The sequence below is a fragment of the Sphaerodactylus townsendi genome, linkage group LG03, assembly GCF_021028975.2.
Source record: "Sphaerodactylus townsendi isolate TG3544 linkage group LG03, MPM_Stown_v2.3, whole genome shotgun sequence".
Classification (NCBI taxonomy): domain Eukaryota; kingdom Metazoa; phylum Chordata; class Lepidosauria; order Squamata; family Sphaerodactylidae; genus Sphaerodactylus; species Sphaerodactylus townsendi.
Window position 1 is genome coordinate 149,131,226 of NC_059427.1, and position 23,033 is coordinate 149,154,258.

A 23,033-nucleotide genomic window follows, 5' to 3' on the forward strand; every position below is an offset into this window, starting at 1 on the left:
TGCAATTACATGATGGCACCCCCAAATCTCCATGAATTTTCTGACCCAGAGTTGGAAACCTTACATGTGGCAACGCCTGCTCCGCCCTTCCCTCTCGGCTACTCCATGTGTTGCTCTCAGGCTTTCTGTCCCGCCTCTCACTCCCATTGGCATCAGCCAGGCTGGCGAATCGCTCGCTGGCTGCTAGGGAGGAAAGAGCCCAGGAAGATACCTGATCCTGGGTTAGATGGAATGCTTCATTGGGAAAGTTCTGTTTTTTTTTTTTTTACAGGGGAAGGCATCTCTACACAGCCTCCCCAACAATATTTGGAGCCCAACCCTGCACTTGACATACCTTCTTGGCCAGGTACTGTTCTAAAAATAGACCATGACAGAAAGGCTGAAAGGTGAAATCAAACATTTTACAATCATTTGTGCATAGGAATTTGTTCATAGTTTTTTTTAGTCCGGCCCTCCAACAGTCTGAGGGACAGTGAACTGGCCCCCTGTTTTAAAAGTTTGGGGACCCCTGCTATATATGATTGTTTTATATAATGGTGAAAATCAATAAAAATATTTTTTTAAAAAAAAAGTTCTCCATCTTCAGGGATGGAATTTCTAAGTTCTGAGGCAATAGCTCAGTTCAGGGTCTGCAACCTGTGGCTCTCCAGATGTTCATGGACTACAAATCCCATCAGCCCCTGCCAGCATGGCCAATCGGGAATTGTAGTCCAAGAACATCTGGAGAGCTTCAGGTTGCAGATCCCTGGTTCAGACAATGCAAAACCATGGCTGGTTTTAATTATGGTTCAATTGTTCAAGGTGTGGTTCGTAGATGACCATATTTGACATGTGCTGATTTCACTGTCTTTACTCTTAGGCATTTATTTAGCTAGCGGATTATGTGAAAGGAGCACCTAGGAACAAGCCATGGTTAAGTTAGGATGTCTTATACATCACACAAAACCATAGTTACTTTTTAACCATTGTTAATTACACCATAGTTAACCAGGGTTAGTTACATAAACTTCAAATTATGGTTTCAGATCTTGGGTTGACACACTTCTTCCAGCTATCATGTTTAATGAAGGAGCTTGCATCCAGACATGAACTCCATTTGTAGATAGTATAACTGAACAATGGTTTTACTTTTTATCTGATCTAAGCCTAATATCTCTTGTTATCTAAACCTGGTGTAATAACAGAGGAATTTCTACCATGTTTTGCTTGGTGGGACATTTTTTAAATCCTGGCTAAGGGATCTAACCCAAGAAGGCATTTGTTCCCAAAGAGATGGACACACCATTCCTGATTCTTTGGCCCTTTCCATTAGGATTTTTCAAAGAGGATTCAAGAAGGGGCTACCAGATTCTATTCTTGAAAATCCAGATGGTAGAAAAACTCTGATGTGTGTAACACTAGACACAGCGTGTAACAGACTTCCCTCTGTGATACACCTGTGAAGATGCCAGCCACAGATGCAGGCGAAATGTTAGGAACAAGATCCACCAGACCACTCTTTCTCTTTCTCTCTCAGTTAAGTTATAAATGAAAAATATTGTGATGTTATACCTATTATATGTCTGAAAACCTAAATAAAGCATTTAAAAAAAAAATGTTAGGAACAAGATCCACCAGACCACGGGCACACAGTCCGGAAAACCCACCACAACCGTCTGATGTGTGTGTGTGATTGATTTTTCCTTCCCTGTCTATTCTTCACACCTCATCAGTATTATACCACTGTAACTGTGGTGTCTTCTACCAAAGTTTTCTAAGAATTCTACTGTGAGGAGGCTGTTATGCACTCTTTAATTAAAGAAGATTCTTTGGTTACCTTTCACAGATATATAGCTCTCGGTTGTGTGATTTTTAAAACTACTTTGAGTTTGTAGCAGGAATATAATTCCATGGAAATCATTACAAAAGCATTTGCATAGAGCAGTGTTTCCCAACCTTTTCGACGTCACGGTACCCTTGAACTCGCTCTTCATATCTCAGGGTACCCTTGAGGTTCGTTTGATTTTTTTTTTGCATTTTTTAGTTTTTCCCCCCCCCCCCCCACCCCCCCCCCCCCCCCCCCCCCCCCCCCCCCCCCCCCCCCCCCCCCCACCACCCCCCCCCCCCACCCCCCCACCCCCCAACCCCCCCCCCCCCCCACCCCCCCCCCCCCCCACCCCCCCCCCCCCCCACCCCCCCCCCCCACAACCCCCCCCCCCCCAAACCCCCCCCCCCCCCCACCCCCCCCCCCCCCCACTCCCCCCCCCCCCAACCCCCCCCCCACCCAACCCCCCCCCCCCCCAACCCCCCCCCCCCCCCACCCCCCCCCCCCCCCACCCCCCCCCCCCCCCACCCCCCCCCCCCCCCACCCCCCCTCCCCCCACCCCACCGCCCCCCCCCCCCCCCCCCCCCCCCCCCAGAGCCCCCCACACCCCCCCCCCCCCCCCCCCCCAAACATTTTACAATCATTTGTGCATAGGAATTTGTTCATAGTTTTTTTTTAGTCCGGCCCTCCAACAGTCTGAGGGACAGTGAACTGGCCCCCTGTTTAAAAAGTTTGGGGACCCCTGCTTTACAGAATATTCAAAAGCTTTCCCCATGGCTGGTTATATGAATAGGAATGAAATTTAAAGGGATAGCTGAAGGTGGCCAGTTGGTGCTGAAGCACCTTTGCTGCTGAATGTCTGTTCTGTCGCTTTGTGCCTTCTCTCTGCATCTTGCTGCCTTTACAGCGCTGCAAACTGGAGGAGGAGGTGGCTGCTGCTGAGGAATGGGGAGAGATGGCCATGAAAGATGCCAAACGCAAGCTGGCTGAGCTGGAGGACGCCCTGCACAAGGCCAAGCAGGACATGGCCTGCCAACTGCGGGAGTACCAGGACCTGATGAGCCTCAAGCTAGCCCTGGATATTGAGATCGCCACCTACAGGAAGTTGCTGGAAGGAGAGGAATGCAGGTAAAAGCATCAGGCCCAGTTGGACACAATGAAAAGGCCTATTAAAATATGTCCAGAACTGCAGAATTTAATAATTAGCGATGTACATATCCATTATCTGGTAGAGAGGTCAGTGAATGGGAACTTTATACTTAGGGTGATAGAGTGCATCAATTTTAATGCTAATTATACGGAAAGAAGAGTAAAGAGTAGGGTTTCCAGGTCTCTTCTGGAAACTGATGATGGCTGCAGAGGACATGGGCTCACCTACCCTGGGAGGAACCACATTAATAAGAACATAAGAACAAGCCAGCTGGATCAGACCAGAGTCCATCTAGTCCAGCTCTCTGCTACTCGCAGTGGCCCACCAGGTGCCTTTGGGAGCTCACGTGCAGGATGTGAAAGCAATGGCCTTCTGCAGCTGTTGCTCCCGATCACCTGGTCTGTTAAGGCATTTGCAATCTCAGATCAAATAGGATCAAGATTGGTAGTTATAGATTGACTTCTCCTCCATAAATATTCCTCCAAGCCCCTTTTAAAGCTATCCAGGTTAGTGGCCATCACCACCTCCTGTGGCAGCATATTCCAAACACCAATCACGCATTGTGTGAAGAAGTGTTTCCTTTTATTAGTCCTAATTCTTCCCCCCAGCATTTTCAATGAATGCCCCCTGGTTCTAGTATTGTGAGAAAGAGAGAGAAATTTCTCTCTGTCAACATTTTCTACCCCATGCATAATTTTATAGACTTCAGTCATATCCCACCTCAGCCGTCTCCTCTCCAAGCTAATGAAAAGGGACTCCGTCTTCCTAATCTCCTCAGTACGAATAATGAAAGCCTTAAGGGACCTGTGCCACAGTCGCTCCCTGGGGTGTGACGGTTTAGGGCAGAAATTAGGAAGAACTACCTCCTGCTTCAAATGAAAGCCTGTAGCCACCTTGGGTCTAAAAGTGGGATCAAGTTTCAGTACTACTCTGTCCGGGAAAAATTGACATAAGTTGGCATTGACAGACAGGGCCCTAATCTCCGAAACCCGCCCAACTGAGGTGATGGCCATGAGAAATCAAAGCTTCATACGAAGCCACCTAAGGTGGATGGACTGGACTGGTTCAAAAGGGGACTTGGTTAAGGCATCCAGGACCTCATGTAGCCTCCACGAGGGAAAGCGATGGGCAACTGGGGCCTGAGAGTGTTGAACCCCCTTGAGAAACCGCAGAATTTCAGGGTGCCTAGACAAGGGAACCCCTGCACCTCCGGGACCACGGTGACGAGGGCTGCCAGCTGACGTCGTAGGGTAGAACTCTGCAGGCCAGAGGAGAACCCATCCTGCAAAAAAATCCAGAATGGACGGAAGGGAAGGAAAATGGGGGTCTAGCTGCTTCCTTCTGCACCACCTAACAAAAGCCTTCCATGAGGCATTATAAATCCCTTTGGTAGATCTCCTTCTGGCTGCTAAGATGGTATCCACCACCCTCTTAGAGTATCCCTTTTTTCTCAAGGCTCAAGTGCATACACTGCCGCAGCCTGAGGGTGGCAGAACCTCGTGTAGAAAATCAGAAGCTGACTGTTCAGAGGGGACACAAACAGGTCGACCGTTGGTAACCCAAATCTGTCCATGATCTTCCAGAAGATCTGCAATTTGAGCTGCCATTCTGCATTGGAGACCTTGGACCTGTTGAGCCAGTCTGCTCTCATGTTCAGACACCCCCGAATGTGTTCCGCTCTCAATGATGCTAGGTTCGCCTCTGCTCAGGTAAGTATCCTGAAGGCTTCTGAGTGGAGATTGGCGGACCTCGATCCCCCCTGGTGATTTATATAACACATGGCCGATACATTGTCTGTATGAACCACCACGTATCTCTGGAACAGGCGACTTCTGAAAGCCCTGAGAGCCAACAATATCGCCCTTACCTCCAGGATGTTGATTGACAGACCCGATTGTACGGGTGACCAGGTGCCCTGGATGAAGCAGTGACCTAGGGTGGCACCCCAGCCCTTCAGACTGGTATCCGAGAAGAGATGTAGCTGCTGTCAAGGGGCACCTTTCCCTTTGTCAGGATGACCGATCTTGTCCACCATCTCAGACTGAGACGCACTGACGTTGACATGGCTAGGGGGTGATCCTTCTTCTGGATGATCTGCATGGCCCACGGGCACAGGAAGATCTGAAGAGGTCGAGCATGGGCCCGGCCCCATTGCACAAGGTCCATGGTGGACAGTAACAGACCCAGTAAACTTGCTAGCGGGAGCAGGGTGGAGGATCTGGCCGCGAGAAACTTGAGGCAGGTCTGCGGGATCTTTTGAAGCTTTTGGGGTGGCATGAAGAGAGTACACGTTGTCAAGGCTATGAGCGCCCCAGGTGCTCCATCCTCTGCGAAGGTGTGACGGAACTCTTCTGCAGGTTGACAACAAAGCCGTGGTCCAATAACACCTGCTGCACCTGCTTCACATCTCTGGCAGCCCGAGCTACCGACCTCAACCTGATCAGCAGATCGTTGAGATAGGGATGAATGTGGATCCCCTGACTGCGAAGGAATGCTATCGGTGCCACCAGGACCTTGGTGAAAACCCTGGGGGCTGTTGCCAAACCAAACGTAAGGGCTACATATTGGAAGTGCTGGTCCCCCAAGGTGAACCGCAGGAACCTCTGGTGGGAAGGGCTTATGAGGATATGCAAGTACGCCTCTGCTAAGTCCAGGGAAGTCAGGAAATCACCCTGCTGGATCGCCAACACCGTTGAGCATAGGGTCTCCGTGTGGAAGCGAAACCGGCGGAGGTGTCGATTCACGTGTCACAAATTGAGAATCGCCTGAATGTCCCTGTTCTTCTTGGGGACAATGAAGAAATGCGAGTACACTCCCCTCCCCTCCCCACTTCCCCCTGATGGTGATCAGACAGCCCGGAGGAGACTGTCCCTCTTGTCTGGGTTGGCACTGATGGGGGATGGGAGCAGTGGTGGGATCCAAAAATTTTAATAACAGATTCTGATGGTGGTGGGATTCAAACAGTGGTGCCGCCGCACACACGCACCTCCAATCCCTATTGGGCAGGGAGGTTGCTTTAGTAACCCCTTCTCGGCACTCCATTTCTAGAGAAGTGGTGAGAACTGGTTGGATCCCACCTCTAGATGGGAGGAACCTGTCCCTTGGCAAAAAAAGGAATTCTAGTGAGTAACCTAAGGAAACAACCTCCTGGATCCAACTATTGGAGTGGGGTTCTGTCCAGTGGTGGGAAAAAACAGAAGACGCCCTTCGATCGGAATGTCCATACCGTCATGCCTTGTTGGTGTTGCTGGTGGACTCAGGTCGGGAGGACTTGCTGAATCGCTGCTGCCCACGAAAGGACCGGTACTTCCGGCACAGATTGGTCTGCCAATCCGGTCTTCTTGTGTCGCGATTAGCTCGAAGGGAAGAACAAAAAGAGTGAAAGGCCGGCCTGGGAGTGAATCTGGTCTTGTTCGACCTGACATAATGGGGTAGGACCTTCCCCTTGTCCTTGGTGGTGACCAGAATTTTGTCTAACTCCACTCCAAACAAGATCCCACCCTGGAAATCATAACTAGAAACCACAGTTTTGGAGTGGGTATCCGCCTGCCATGGTTTTAACCAGATGACGCCGCCATGGTGTGGGAAGTAGTAAGGAAGGCATTTAAAGTGGAGTCAGCCAGAAATGATACAGACATAAGGACCCTTCCAACTCCCTCCCTGATTCCCTGATCTTCAGGAGGAATGATGGCCAGAATACGTTTGAGCCATGCTATGGTGGCCCTGGCCACGGTGGTCAAGGGAGCAAGGATCCTGGCAGCCATGGCAGTACCCTCATGAATCTTGGGTAGGCTATGGTCTGCCTTCCTATCGATGGAATCCTTTGGGTTGCCTTCTCCGTCCCTATACACTAAGCCCCCCGAGTGAAGCGCAGACACCAGGCCATCCACTACAGGAGTTTTTACCATTCTGTTGAAATGCTCAGGGGCCAGATAAAGTTTTTGAACACTGGTGGAAAACTCTTATTGGCAGCAGGACTAACCCACTGTTTCCTAAACTTATGCTCGAAGGACTCAGGTAAGGGGAAAATTTTTGAAGGTTTCTTGTCTGCAGGGAAAATGGAGGAACTGCCCCTGGGACAGCCCTTAATGGGCTTTGATGCCCCAGTGGTGCAGGGATCTACTGCTTCCTCCGTGTCGTGCAGCTCCAAGGCTGCGATAGTCTTGGCCAAAAGGAGAGAAAGCTGCTCAGTTTTAAAGAGGCGTTGGACCTGTTCCGATGGCTCAGGAGGAAGATCCTCAGGATCAGAAAAATGGTCAGAAAAGTTCACCTTCCCCTCGCTAAATTCATCCTCCGAATGATAGGGGGAGCCCTGCCAATCCCAACTCCCTCTATGGCCCCTAGGGGATCTGGATCTCGGTCTATGGGCAGGAAGGCTGGCGGGGAGGGGAGGCTGAATCTGCCTGGCAACTGCCTCATTAATAGAGGACTGCAGCAGCGCCACTAGCTGTTGTGGAGAGCAAGCGCTCCAATCTAGGACGCTGGAGCCTGCCAAAACTGTCCTGCCCGCTCCGCCAACCCACCTTCCTGTCTGACCTGATCAGCAAAAAACGTGGAGGGACCGGCAAGGCCCGCATCGGCCGAGCGGGAAATAGGTGGGGGCCCCGAAACAGGTGCCTGGAATGCCGCCATAGCCGTAGCACCGCCCTCACCCCTGATTGGGGTGAGCCCTCCGTGCAGTGCAGTTTTGCGGCTGCCTTCAACCCTCTCCTGAGGGAACGCTCCCTGACGCCCCGTGCTGGGGCCGGCCAAGCATGCGTGCCTACCTGCGTGCCGATCTGGTGAAGGAGAGGTCCACCGGCGGTACCTCCAGCTGCCCTGGGACCTCGCTGCCCATTCTTCCCTCCCAGCCAAGCGGCTGTGCGGGGGAGAACACGAACTCCTAGCCATGGCTCTTGTGTTTTCTGCTGCAGTGCAGCAGAAAGTCTCCCTGGGGGGAGAAAATGGTGCCTGAGCGCCTGAAGCCATAGCCACGGAATCTTTTCCCTAGAAAAATTAAAAGTAGCCTGACCCACAGACACACCGACGAGGGGTGGGAAGAGTTGGGGAGAAAACGTTAGGAAAGAGCAACACACTTCACAAGGAACAACAAGCACACACACACACACACAGTACAACTGAAGAGCCTGAAGAAGTAGTTGCACTCTCTGCCAAGACAGGAAAGATACTGGAGTCAGAAAGGGGCACAACCCTGCCACAGAAAGTGACCAAAGCATCTTTCCTGCCTCTCTGACTGAAGGTGGAGAATACCCAGCAAGACGGTCTCCACCATTCAGTAGAACACAAAAAAAATACAAAAAAGCCCAAATATCTTGCATTTGGATTTGTTCACATTCGGGTAGGACATATTCTGGCTGATTTTGGCCCGAATTTGCCCGAATTTGCCCAAATTCGGGCCGAATCCAGCATCTGTTGCACCCAAATCTCCAAGTCGATTCCTGCCCCTTCCCTTCTAGAGGGATTCCTGCCCCTTCTATGGGTTCCATATAGTTTGTGAGAGAGTGCTAGAGCAACTTCTAGCATGATGTTGGTGCTTCCTTGTCAACCTGAAAATGGCATCATCATGCTAGGCGCACAGATCGCTACCTCCCCCCCCCCTTTCACTTCCATGTCAACCTGGAAATGACACCATCATGCTAGGAGCGCAGATTCCTGCCTCCCTCCCTTTCGCTGGCCTGCTTATGCCCATTGACCAGCTAAATGTCAGTAAACAGCCGCATGAATTGGAAGCCAATTGCCCACCATTACCTGGATGCTGGGAACCCTTCTCTCTCTCTCTCTCTCTCTCTCTCTCTCTCTCTCTCTCTCTCTCTCTCTCTCTCTCTCTATCTATCTATCTATCTATCTATCTATCTATCTATCTATCTATCTATCTATCTATCTATCTATCTATCTATCTATCTCTCTATCTATCTCTCTATCTCTCTATCTATCTCTCTATCTCTCTATCTATCTCTCTATCTATCTATCTATCTATCTATCTATCTATCTATCTATCTATCTATCTATCTATCTATCTATCTATCTATCTATCTATTTATTTATTTATCAGTCTTATATACCGGCCAATCCCCGAAGGGCTCTGGGCGGTGAACAACATAGAATTACAAATACATAGTAGAGGAAGGCATAATAAAGAGGAAGGCATGGTGGCTTACTGGTGGGGCATTTGCTTTGTGTCCAAAAAGGCCCAAGGTCAATTCCTGGGATTTCTATTAGTCGATTATGAAAAAAGACTGTCATTCAAGTTCTTGAGAGACAGCAACTGCTAGACACAAAGTAGATGGTACTCCCCTTGATAAACCACTGGTTTGATTCAGTATAAGGCAGTTGCATGTGTTCATTATGTTCAATTGGTACACTGGGTCCCTAATATGAACCTGCTCATTGCAAAGAAGAAGTGCTGGCACATACTTCAGACTTGCTACCGCAGGGGCTGCCGATTCCAGATTGGAAAATTCCTGGAGATTTGTGTGTGGGAGTGGGGGAGGGGTGGGAGAGTGTTCCTTAATAAGAAGTTCAATACTGGTGGGGCTAGGAGCATTGTTTGTTGTGGTTTGAAACCTTCATAACTCCTTGCCAGGATAAATGGGAAGAAAAGCCAGTTTTCTTGCAAAGGTTCACAGACAGGAAAGAAGCATTCCTGTTTCAATTACAGTTCAGGGTGTATCTGTATACTGTGGGCTCAGAAAATACCAGCGAGCATTTTTAGGAATTTTGCCAGATGGGATAAATACTACATTTATCTGAGAATAAACCGTGATGGTGGGTAGTGCTTTCAAGCCACAGGTGACTTATGGTGACCCTGTAGGATTTTCAAGACAAGAGACCACTGGCGTAATGCCCATTGGGCAAGGTGGGCAGCTTTGGCCCCCCTGAACCAAACTGCACCATACTTGGGGGGTATCATTAGGGCAGTCTCCTGATGAGACCCTGAAAGTTTTGAGACTGTGCCTTCAGAAATGTCCCCCCCCCCACAGCCTGCAACCCCCATTGACAGCAATGCAGAAAACTCAATGCAGAACAAAGATTCTTGGGCAAATTTCTAGGATGTTCCTGCAGGGGGTGCATTTTTGGATGTATCGGCACCAAAATTTCAGGGTATCATCTGGAGATGATGGCACCCCCCAAGCTTGGTGCAGTTTGGTTCAGGGGGGCCAAAGTTATGGACCCTCAAAACTGTAGCCCCCATCTCCTATTAGCTCCCATTGGAAACAATGGGGGATGGGGAACCCCCTTTGGGAGTCCATAACTTTGGACTCCTTGAGCCAAACCTGGGGAGTAGCATAAGGACAGTCTCCTGATGATACGCTGAAATTTTGGTGCTGATATGTCTAAAAATGCACCCCCTGCAGGCACCAATGTCCTGGTGCAAAAATATTTTTGGTCATGGTAGAATGGCCGCCCATGGGGGGGGCGGGCATCCAACTCAGGTTTTGCCCAGGGCTACAGTTTGCCCAGGGCTGCCTCGTTATGCCCCTGCAAGAGACCTTTAGAGGTGGTTTGCCGTTGCTTGCTTCTGCATGGGCTGAGAGAGTTCTGAGAGAACTGCAACTGAACCAAGGCCACTCAGCAGGCTTCATATAGAGGACTGGGGAATCGAACTTCTAAATTAAGTCTGCTGCTCTTAACCATGCTGGATCTCTGAGGGTAAATTACCTGAGGGTAAGTCATCAGAAATATCCACAACATGGAACTATTGAGGGGAAAAAATCCCATATCCACCCCACACCCCAAACAATGATTTGGGCCAAGGAACAAAAAAAATGTCTGTTGAATAAGGTGAGCATTAAAATCATAAAAGGAGCCTTTTGGATCAGAGAACAGTTTTATCTAGTCCAGCTTCTTGTTTCAACAAGTGGCCAACCAGATGACCCTACAAGTCATACTGTCATGGCATATCTTAATAGGGTAGAGTCATCCATTTTCCGAGTAGTATGAAGGGGCTTCTTTTGACTTCCTCCACAGGGAGAGCCACTTGAGTAGGAGAAATCCGTCTTCCATTGAAAGAAAGCTTCAGACTTGAGCCAAAAAGAAGGGTGGGGTATAAATACTTGAATAAACAAAAAATAAAGTTTGCTGAATGGTGGGTAGGATGTAGCTAGGATCTCCTTCGTTATCACCACCACTACCAACAACAAGCAATGTGTACTCTTGAGGTATACTTCCCTCTGAACATGGAGATTCCAGTAAGCTATTATGGCTAATAGTTATTGATAGACCCATTCTCCACAAAATGGAAAGTACTGAATGAGGCTAAATGTAGGAATAAGGATCCCTAAAAGGTGGGCGATGGGTTGGGAATTAGGGCAAAGGGCTACATTATCAGAAAATAGCACTATTGTACAGAGCAGGGCAGATTGTTCATGCTTGCAAGCTCATTGTAGCATCTTAGGGAAGTGAACTTCCAAACCTAAGGCACATTTATACATAACACTAGCAGGATACTCGTGCTTCGCTACTCATACTTCATCACAGCCTCTCTATGAATTTTGGGATGACATTCAGCATACTTCTTTACAGCCTGTTTGTGAACTTTGGGGTGGCATGCAGCATATTTCCTCACAGCCTGTCTGTGGACTGACGGGTTGGTTTTTGCATATTTTGCAGCAGCTTCCTGTAGTTGTCTTTTTCTAATGCAATGTGTAAATCGCTTTCTGCATTTAATTCCTCTTCTCCCTTTAGCGGTTTCAGCAGAAGGAACAAGTTTGTATGTATTGAGGAGGGCGGTGTTAGAAAGCAGTTGGCACACCATTGGATCAATCGTGCTTGTTACTTGGTGGGCATTTGCAGAATTTGTTGATGTGACAAATAGAGTTAGAGCTTCAAAGTGCCCTTCATTAAAATGTCCTGTGAAACGAAGCTATATATATAAACGTGAAATACCGCTGACTGACTGACTCATCAAAAGAACTCAAAAACCATCGAAAATACCATGTTGGAGGACATGAAACTTGTGGTGTTTAACTGTCACCCTTAGAATGTTTGTGCAGATGGCCAGAGTTGAACAGTAAATATCTAATAAGTCGAGTGGAAGTGAATATTTTGGAAAATCCTTTCTTAGCGAGCACCTGAAGCACATAACAAACCGGTGTGCCAAATTTCAACTTTGTAGTTTTGGTGGTTTTTGAGTTCTTTTGATGAGTCAGTCAGTCAGTGAGTGGTATTTCGCGTTTATATATATATATAGTGTGAATTGGGTTCCTATATACAAGTAATTAGACCTTTCCTTCTCTGTTTAATTCCATCCAGGATGGGCGAAGGAGAATGTGCTGTGAATATCTGTAAGTACTTCCAAGAGCTGCATCAGAAATGTTGCTAATCTTAATTGGTTTCATGGAGCCTTTTCATGACCCAGTCTTTTTCATGTCTATGCACAGTTGTGCAAAAGAGTCAGGGTGCCGTTGTGTGCAACCCCGACTCTGTTTGCAGGCCAGGAAGAGGAGGAGGCATTCTGACCAATGGAAATGACGTCGGCCAGTCTGGGAGTTTCAAAAGAGGCATCCCTGCAGGCTGCGTTCCTTGTGTACAGCCAGGTCACCCTTGTGGAGACATGCGTCCCCTTCATGGATTCAGCATCAGAAATGCGACGGCTGGCAATGTTAGGTTTGTACCTGCAGCTGTCCCCTGTGGATCAAGAGGCTAAATCTAAATTTTGCCTTTCTGTACACAATCTAAGATACCTGAAGTTGTATGAGATATTGTTGACTCGGCTTGCTTAACCTGACTCAGCAGTTTTTGACCATTCAGGGGAATCTCTCGGGAGTTCCAGTCCTATATACCTGCTCCTTGATCTTGGTCATTTGCAGTTCACAATCTGCTTGCAGTTTATTCTGACTATCAAGCACATTACACACATCTCAGCTGTTGGCTGCATTATTCTCTCAGTGATCATATATTTAGAGCCAATACAATTGTCCAGTGTTTTTTTGGGGGGGCCCAACTCTGATTAGATCTCTTGATTAAGAATGCATGTCACGAATATTTAAAAAAAGATATTTCTGGGGACCTGGTAACAACAACAAGCTCCAAGTCCTAGAATGGCTGGAAACAATTTGCTATGAGCATATTCAGTTCATGATAAAAATCACTCCTCTCTTCTCTGCAGAAAGTAGGGTGAAAAGACTCTCTCTTGTGTATGAGTACTCTAAAGTAAAGTTGCCTGGACATCTCCCACTATTACAATTGATCTCCAGGCAACAGAGACCAGTCCCTCTGGAGAAAACAGCTACTATGGAGAGAGGTCTGTATGGCATTGATTGTACCACACTGAGGTTCCCACCTTAGCCTAAATACACCTTAGCTTAAATACACTTAGCTGGCTACCTTAGCCTAAATACACATTACACAGTCCTTGTATTGCATCTTGGTCTGACACAAGAACTACCTTGTTTCCCCTAATATAAGACATCCCCGAAAAATAAGACATAGTAGAGGTTTTGCTGAAGTGCGAAATATAAGGCATCCCCCGAAAGTAAGACATCGCAAAGTTTTTGTTTGGAAGCATGCCCGACGAACAGAACACAGAAAAATAAGACATCCCCTGAAAATAAGACATAGCGCATCTTTGGGAGCAAAAATTAATATAAGACACTGTCTTATATTCGGGGAAACACGGTAGCAGAAAATCAGGGGAAAATGGGGAGATTACCACCACTTCTGGGAAAGCATGGAAGTGACATTGCTGAACACTCTATGGATCTTTGTAGATTTTCGGTGACTCTTGAAAGGTGTGGTGTCACTTCCAGGTTTTTCCTGGAAGTGATGTCACATCATTTTTCCTGGAAGTGATGTCACATTTCCTGGAAGTGATGTCACATCATTTTCATTTCTCCCACCAGCCTCTGCAGTGCTGGCAGGCAAACCCTGTTGCAGATAGCAGATCCCCCCCTCCCCATGGCCATATAGCAATCCCAGCTTTCTAGCAAACATGGCAAAAGGGGCCACCGCTAGTCTTGCAACCATGGCATGTAAAGAGAAGGTGTTTAGCCCTCCCCTATGTTGGGACCTGAAATGCCCCCAGGGAGTTGCTTTTTGCTGTACTTGGGAACTTATATGAACCCCATGAGTATATGTGGAGCCCTTCAATGGAGTAACAGAACCCAGACTGGGGCTGTTTCAAGCTGGGAAAATGGCATGGAGGGAAAGGCTTAAAGTCCTTCTTCATCACATTCCTGGAAACTAAGCTCCCTAGTGATAAACTCTCAACACACATCTTATTAAAAGTACTCATGGTAGACCCAAGTGCAACACAAGGATTATATAATGTGTAGTGAGACAGAGTTTCCCCCTTCTCTGTTTATCTCCTCCCAGACCTATCTTTTGTTTTGGAAGATCTCTGGTTTTAATAACGTCTGAATGAAAACACAAGAAGATAAAGACTTTCCTTATTGGATCAGACTAAGATCCATCTCTTCTAACATTCATATCTCCAAGAATGGGCCTCCAGATGCCTCTAGGCAGTAAAAATACAGGAAGGGGACGATGCCTTTGCTCTGTTTCCCCTCATCCACAGTATTCAGAAGTAAACATGGACCTGGGAGTTTCCATTAGGGATGTGAAGCCACCGTTAGGTCTACCTCCTATAAATTTGTGCAGCTTTTAAAAACAACATCTATGCTAGACATTAGTTCACTGCATTGCATATTAATGGATCTATCATAAAAAGAGTGGTTTTCGTAATAGCAGTGAAGGAATTCAGACTATTCCAAATACCCCACAGGTAACTGATGAATAGGCACATCTGTGGTGAACAGGGAAGGGAAGTCAGGCTGATTATCAGCTTGTTTGGGTATCTGGCAAGCAGGGGCGGAACGAGGCAGCCCTGGGCAAACTGTAGCCCTGGGCAAAACCTGAGTTGGATGCCCGCCCCCCCATGGGCGGCCACTCCACCACGACCAAATTTTTTTTTTGCACCAGGACATTGGTGCCTGCAAGGGGTGCATTTCTTGACATATCAGCACCAAAATTTCAGCGTATCATCAAGAGACTGTCCTTATGCTACCACCCAGGTTTGGTGAGGTTTGGTCCAAGGAGTCCAAAGTTATGGACTCCCAAAGGGGGTGCGCCATCCCCATTGTTTCCAATGGGAGCTAATAGGAGATGGGGGCTACAGTTTTGAGGGTCCATAACTTTGGACTCCTTGAACCAAACCTCACCAAACCTGGGGGGTAGCATAAGGACCCCCTCCTGATGATACGCTGAACATTTGGTGCCACTAGCCCAGTGGTGGCGAACCTTTGGCACTCCAGATGTTATGGACTACAATTCCCATCAGCCCCTGCCAGCATGGCCAATTGGTCATGCTGGCAGGGAGACGATAAGCTGGAGTGCCAAAGGTCACTCTATCTTTTCTGCACCCCCTTCAGGCCAAAAATGGAAAACCACTAAAAATACCCAAAAACGAACCCGGCATTTTGATGCCCCCCACAAGGTGGTGCCCTGGGCAGCTGCCCACCTTGCCCAATGGACATTACGCCCCTGCTGGCAAGTTATGTTTGAATGAATGACAGTTAGCATTGCATGATTCGCAGCTAAGATTTACAAACGAGAAAGTGGGATCTGTTTCAGCCTCACGCATTTTGTTTTCACCTTCTGGCTGGTTGCTTTTTCCTGCCCTAAAAAACGCATTCTTGTATTTGAATATCTGTTTTCAATAAACTGATATAGCTGAGCAAAGACTGGAGTCAGATGAGCTTTAACTATGAAACTATGAAACAGACGAATAATTGCATTTTAGAGCGATGACAGGTGTCATATTTTGCATCTTCAGGTCTATGGATAGTTAAGTGGCCAGTTCATACACAATCTGGTTACCTGCAGACTTCAGCATCCAATAATGCCATGTATGTGAATGGGCCGCCACACTCGGAGCATCACAGTAGACATATTCAATTGCCGTTGCTGAACAGCAGTGCCTAATGAAGCTGCTTGCTATCAGGAGGAGGTCACTACTGCAGGACAAATGAGGGGCTAGTGGAATTCCTACTTCCATCAGTACATAAGGTACATCAGAAAACACCATGCAAGCTGTTGAGTGGCTAGAACCTCTTGGTGCAGGCTGCTGACATGAGCTGATACATCTATCCAATCTGTAGCTATGCCCTTGAACTTTTTTTCAAAGTAACCTTTATGGGTGGGGGTTCTCATTCTCCTTCAATAGACTGGTAGTAGCAGCTGGCAGTGGCGTATCTACCTAGGGACAAGGGGTACCCCTTGTCCCCGGGCGCCACTCTTCTGGTCACGTGGGGGGCGCAAAATCAGCCCCCCACGTGTCCTGCTGCCTCGTCGTTTTTAGATTATTGCCTCAACCCCCCGTCGAGGAGCGCATAAAAACGATGAGGCAGCAGGACTTCCTACTGCCTCCAAATGCCCTCAACCCCACCCCGGGCTTGGAGGGGAGGTCAAAAGAGATTGCAGGCTGCCGGCTAGGAATCCAGCCGGCGGTGGGCACCCTAGACCTTGCCCATGTCCATGGTGACATGGGTGGGGTCAAGGGAAGTGGGGGGTGGAGCCTGGGGGCATCAGGGGAGGAGCTGGGGTGGTGAGGGGGCAGAGCCTGGGGGGCATCTCCGGGCGCTATTTACCCCCGGTACACCTCTGGCAGCTGGTACATCCTGGTAGCAAACGGTTTCCCCAGCTGCTGCTTTTCTTAAATAGTCCACTAAACAAATGTGCCTATACCAAGACTGTGATGTCACCGAGCTTCACAAGTTTTCTCAATTCAAAGTCCTACCTACCTTGGTTCTTCCTTCTAATGTCCCTCTCACAACTACATCCTCTCTCCGTCACCGCTCAGCGGCAGAAGCAGTGTCTGGCATTGATCAAGATGGATGAATTCAGAAATGCCAATGTGCAGTTGGCCCTGCAGTGTTAGAAATGACTCAGAAATTCTCACTTTGAAAATATGGATTTGTGAAGGCAGGGAGAGGCCAAGGGATAAAATCTCCCATCTCCCAATATTTTTTATTTATTTTTATCCGAATATCCGAAGGTAATGAATATTCCCTAACTCTCCTAAGATTTTTCTTTTTTTCTTTTCTTCACTGCTGGTCAGTTTTTCTCTGTGTATGTGAGTTATGTGTGTTTCTCTTTAAAATGAATGTTAGCTGAACCATCTTGGGGCACTAAGGTGATCCCCCATTCCCTTCATTCTACCTCAGATAACCACGAAAGAAGCTTTTTTAAAAAAAAAGTTCAACAAATAAATAGTGAAATTTTATTAAACACTTTAGGGGGATAGGATAGGATGGAATATTGTCAATCAGGAAAGAAACAGTTGTATATACAAGCATGAAGTTGTTTCCTGAATTCAACACAGGTGGTAATTGCCTTTTTAAAAATGTCACTTTGTCACAGGGTTCTTAATGCTTTTTTTAAAAGATAGATTTTCAAAATGTTTTGCAGATTTACCCCAACCTAGCAAGTTCATGTGGTAACTCAGGTGCCTGTAAACTATATGGGAAACAGTATTTCTCCCAAATTGCTTTCCCTTTAGACTCTCCAAACTTTAGAATTACTTTACAGAGTTTGAAGTCAATCCCTTTAATGAACTGGGGTGGGAATCCTTCTCCCATACACAGTGTACACTCCCCTTCTAGAGAATGGTCCCTCTCTGACACAAATTCTTTAACTATCAGTTTTCCCAGTTTTACCTACTTTGTCCAAAAGTTGAACTTGCTCCACTCCAAGAACCTGTGCTTGGGATTCTTCTCTCCCTAGAAGTAATTTCCCTTCCTGGCTTGAATAGGGTCTCTCTTTCCCCAATACTCTCTTCCTGCCAGCACAACAGGTTTTTCCCAGACACTAAACACATCTCTTCTCTCTGGAACTCAGAGCTGAACTCCTTCAAAATTTGTCAGAAGCTCTGACTCCTTTTTCCATCCATTCCCAACCTATCACTCACACACTCAGGCTTTCTGAGGGATTAACACTTTAGAGTGAGGCTTTTAAGAGCATAAGAACATAAGAACTAGCCTGCTGGATCAGACCAGAGTCCATCTAGTCCAGCATTCTGCCACCCGCAGTGGCCCACCAGGTGCCTTTGAGAGCTCACATGCAGGATGTGAAAGCAATGGCCTTCTGCTGCTGTTGCTGCTCCTGAGCACCTGGTCTGCTAAGGCATTTGCAATCTGAGATCAAGGAGGATCAAGATTGGTAGCCATAGATCGACTTCTCCTCCATAAATCTGTCCAAGCCCCTTTTTAAAGCTATCCAGGTTAGTGGCCATCACCACCTCCTGTGGCAGCATATTCCAAACACCAATCACATGCGTTTAGTGGAAGAAGTGTTTTCCCCTTTTATTAGTCCTAATTCTTCCCCAGCATTTTTCAATGAATGCCCCTGGTTCTAGTATTGTGAGAAAGAGAGAAAAAGAATTTCTCTCTGTCCAACATTTTCTACCCCATGCACATAATTCTATAGACTTCAATCCTTATCCCTCCTCAGACGTCTCCTCTCCAAACTAAAGAGTCCCAAACGCTGCAGCCTCTCCTCATAAGGAAGGTGCTCCAATCCTTCAATCATCCTCGTTGCCCTTCTCTGCACTTTTTCTATCTCTTCGTTTTTTTTTCTACTTGTGCCTGCTCCTTAGGTCCATCACACAGTTAATTTACTTTGAAATGTGGGGGGGGGGGGGAATCTGACTCAGGATTGAGTTGAATGAAAACAGAACCAACAGTGGGTAAGAACTGTATTGCTTTGTCAGTAACATGTACACATCAAGTGAACCAAGACGGTCCTATCACCATTTCCTCAGATGACCACGGTCTATCACACTTTCATTCTGTCCTTCAGTGAGGGTTACCAACCTCCAGGTAGTGGCTGGAGATCTCAATTCAATTCAATTCAATAAGCCTTTATTGGCATACAGAACATACAATATAAATACAGTTAAAATTACTAGATAAAACTTCACCCTGGATCATAAGTTCAGCTCGCAAACCTCAGCCAGAAACTTTGCCACTGCGAGACAACAGTCAAGGTCATTATAGTTTAAGAGCATATTTTCTTTATCAAGCTCTGTCTGGGTTTTCATAGAGTCAATGGCCCCTTCCGCACAGGCAAAATAATGCGTTTTCAAACCACTTTCACAACTGTTTGCAAGTGGATTTTGCTATTCCGCACAGCTTTAAAGAGCACTGAAAGCAGTTCGAAAGTGCATTATTCTGCATGTGCGGAATGAGCCAATGATTTGTAATAATAAGTTGGATCTTGGTTTCTGGTAAAGTGGGCAGTGGGCTGGAGATCTCCTGCTAATACATTTGATTTCCAGGAGACAGAGATCATTTCACCTGGAGAACATACCTGCTTGGAAGGTGAACTCTATGGTGTTATAAGGCATTATGCCCCGCTGAAGTCCCCCCTTATAAAAATACATCATTAAAATGCCATGAATTTAAAAATGTAACTCTGAAACTGCTGATAGAGAGGAAAAAACTAAACAAATTGAACACCATCCTTAATAAAGCCATCCATCTGCCTCCTAAAGTTTGATTGTGAGAGGGGCAGGCACACTACCCTAAAGAGTTTGGTCCATAATCATAGGGGTGCTGCTGATAAGGCCCTCTTTCGTGTACCCACCAAATGAACTTCTTTGGTTGATAGGACAGTCAAGAAAGTGTCAGGCTCATTCCGCACATGCAGAATAATGCACTTTCAAACTGCTTTCAGTGCTCTTTGAAGCTGTGCGGAATAGCAAAATCCACTTGCAAACAGTTGTGATAGTGGTTTGAAAATGCGTTATTTTGCATGTGCGGAAGGGGCCTCAGAGTCCCGATTAATTACTTCTCACCTTTTACAGCTGCTGCTATCAACCATTTCATCTCTTTCACAGTTTCAGCTACTGAACGCTTAAATTTGGTGTCAGTTTATTGTTGCTTCCTGGCAGGAGGCTGGTAACCAAAAGCCCGTTCACATCAGAGCTGACATCGTCTAGCTTGCAGCCATTTGACCTGAATCGCTAACTGGCTCTGCTTCTCAAATTCTCTCAGCTCCACTGGGCCCCTGCATTCCTCCACCTCGTAGTGCCGGGCAACCAGATAATGGCGCTCACCTCACTAGACATAAACATTCTAACAATCCTGCTTTTCCCACCAGCTGGCAAGGAGGGGCTGGAGGGTGCTAAAGCTATACCTCCCTTTGGCTTTCTCACGTTTCTCAGATCTGGCTATGAAAAGTACAGTACCTTGCCTTGCATAGACCTTCAATAAAAACTACTTTTATCAATAACAGAGTCTCGTTAATGTCTACCAACAGGCAACCTTACAGAAAACTTCTTCCTGTGATCTTAATTTCCAGGGAACAACATATAGGGTGAAGCTACAGTAGAACAATTTGCTTTTCTGTGTAGGCATCATTGGAAGGCCTCAGATACATGGACTTATTTAGAAATATTACCATGGATTATTTACATCTGAAAATCCTTAATCCAAACTGTCAAACTCATAATCAGATTTGTGAAAGAGTTTCCTTTCTCCTTCCTTTTGACTGGATATGTGTGAATAAAACAATTTGTATGAGTGGTTGTGCACATGGATGAAACCAGGACTGGGATAAGGATGAAGAATGGAGTAAGCACAGAAAATGGCACCAAGAAGGAAGTTCAGGGAAGCAGAGAACTGTGGAAAAGTGATCAGTAGATCACACAGCAACTGAAGACATTTTGAAAACATTTCAACCAGAAAATTATTTTAAAAGGGGATTCATTTTGAGGTTGAAAATAAAATGTTTTCAGAACCAAAGGGGGGGAAAGCAATGTGAAACTTAGTGGAGGAAACAGTTTTTATTCCCTGCCTCAAAATGTTTTAAAAGGTTTGTTGAGAAAGGGCCAACATGAAACACTAGGTGCATTTCTAACAGAAGATTACACAATCCGAAGCAGTTTTAGGTGGTGAATGATTTGGAAAGTGTTAGTCCTGACATTTGTAGAGAAAGTAGATATCCTGACAAAGAAGAGATATTTTAAAAGACTAGTAACCAAGTCTGTGAAACTTTATCCCTTAATTTACTGATATTTCTTTCCTCCTTCCTCCACTGAGAGGTGGGCCCAGATTGGCCCAGTTTTGTTAGACCTCAAAGCTAAGCAGGACTGATCCGGTTAGTACTTGGATCAGAGACCACCAAGGAAGTCCAGGGTCCCTACACAGAGGCAGGCAATGGCAAACCACCCTTGCTTGTTTCTTACCTTGAAAACCCTGTGCCTACAGGATCACAATAAGCCAGCTGTAACTTTATGGTAATTCCCAGACACATACTCAGGGGGAATGTGAGCTACTAGGGTGGAGGTACCACATACTCCCCCTTTCATTAAGCATCCCAGATCCTATAACTTTAAAAGTAAAGTGATGTATATAATTAGTTGCAGTTCTTCTGATAAAAACCCTACTGCATGCAGCATGCAAAACTAAAATGCAGGGAATGCATCCCCTAGTAGGAGACCAGTTTGGCACCACCTTTGGGACTGCTCCAGCAAGAGATTACAAGCTGCAGCATCACTTTTACAAGCGAGATGTCATTTCATGGCAGTGTTTTAATGCCTCGAAACTGTGTGCAAGCGTAACTGCTAAAATTGAATTGCTAAATGCAGTTCGCAACGTGCACACCATTAGGCTTGCTGGCCTCAGGTGGGATCGTTTAGCAACTTGATACCTCACCTAGAGTTTGTGCAACACGTGCAGTCTTTAAAGAACTGTGCATCTGCAACTCTGTCCTGCAACAAGGGAAGAAATAAAAGTCAATCAAAGGGATTTATGTAGGATTCAGTGCCTTTGTAGAGTGAGAAGAGCTTGTGAAGGGACTATTGCTTAATGTTATTTAGGACTGAGCTGCAGAGGCAACATTTTGTGTAAACCCTTTCAGTGTTAGGCACAGGGCAGAAGCCCTGTACTCAGAGCTAAGGCTCTGTCCGGTTACTCAGAAATAACCATCCATAAAGCTTCTTCAGTGTTCAGAGTTTTATTGTTTTCAATTCTGCGCCAGAAGAGGGAACCCGGAGCTCTCCGTTAAAAAAATCAGGACAGGGAGGCGGTTCAAGGAGCTGCCGCCACTGTGTAACATAATTTATAGTTACAAAAAACATACCTCCCTGCTCCCTTGCCTTAGCCATTGGGTTGGCGAGTCAGAGTAGGCGATGCAGACCTTGGTCATCTTATCCCACCTCTTACCACACCTTTCCATCTCATTTTTTTAAATGTAACTTGAGTCTAAAACACCTCATGTACAAAGTTTCTATAGCAATCAAGTCTTCTGCTAACCCTTATCTATTTGTGAATTCCTTGTTAGCTCCCTCATCTCTCTGAGAGGCCTCGTTTCTCTCAACTTAGAGCCTGTGTCAGGCTGCTCTCTGACACCCCTCCGCATTCCTCCGTGTTTACCTGATTTTCAGCAAACTCAATTCCAAGCCTCATCAGGGATGTTAGCTAAGATGATTTTATATAACGTGCTTCACTCTTTGTGCAGGCTAACTTTTAAGGCTACCTATATGTGGCTATATGGCTTAAAACACTATAAACTATATATGTGTACATATCAGCAGCAGCTGCAAAAAGGGTATCTGGTTTAGTGATGGAAGTCTTGGGCCCTTTCCACCCAGGAAAATAAACATGGGGTGCAGCCAGAGTACATGAGCCTAGTGCAGCCCCAAGCCCTTTGCATGGCTCCAGGCGGGCGGCCCCGGAGCCAACACGGCTGGCCAATGTGCCTTCACATGGAGGCGCATCTGATATTAGTGTACCTACCTCTCCCAGCTGCGTAGCAATGCAGCTGGCCACGAACAACACCCACAGCCTTACTGACGTCTCTGGATGTCCATGCTCTCCTGTGTGGCCATGCAGAAGAGAGGCAGAGAGAACAAAACAAATAAGGCGCAGCCCAGAAATGCGCCTTACAGCTGTGGCTGTTCACTCAGGCGTGGCTGCGAGATGCATTAAAACAAAAGAATAGCAGAAATCGCGATCCTTGTAAAATCCAGGTGATGTAAGACCTGTAAAATCTCGCTTCAGGAGCGGGATCCATGCAAAATTCCCCCCCAACCCAGGTTTTATCCCATCCTTAACCCGTTATTGGCCTGTGTAGAAGGGG

General features: G+C 46.7%; 1 protein-coding gene across 1 annotated transcript in view; it reads left to right on the forward strand.

The window, feature by feature from the left end:
- Positions 1-19,918, forward strand: part of LOC125427918 (keratin, type II cuticular Hb5-like) — a 37,402-nt gene extending 17,484 nt beyond the window's left edge. The window contains exons 7-10 of the mRNA XM_048487485.1: positions 2,712-2,932; positions 12,207-12,238; positions 12,335-12,560; positions 19,843-19,918. Coding sequence (XP_048343442.1) covers positions 2,712-2,932; positions 12,207-12,238; positions 12,335-12,560; positions 19,843-19,918 — 555 coding nt within the window. The remainder of the gene's footprint in view (positions 1-2,711; positions 2,933-12,206; positions 12,239-12,334; positions 12,561-19,842) is intronic.
- Positions 19,919-23,033: the final 3,115 nt, after the last annotated feature.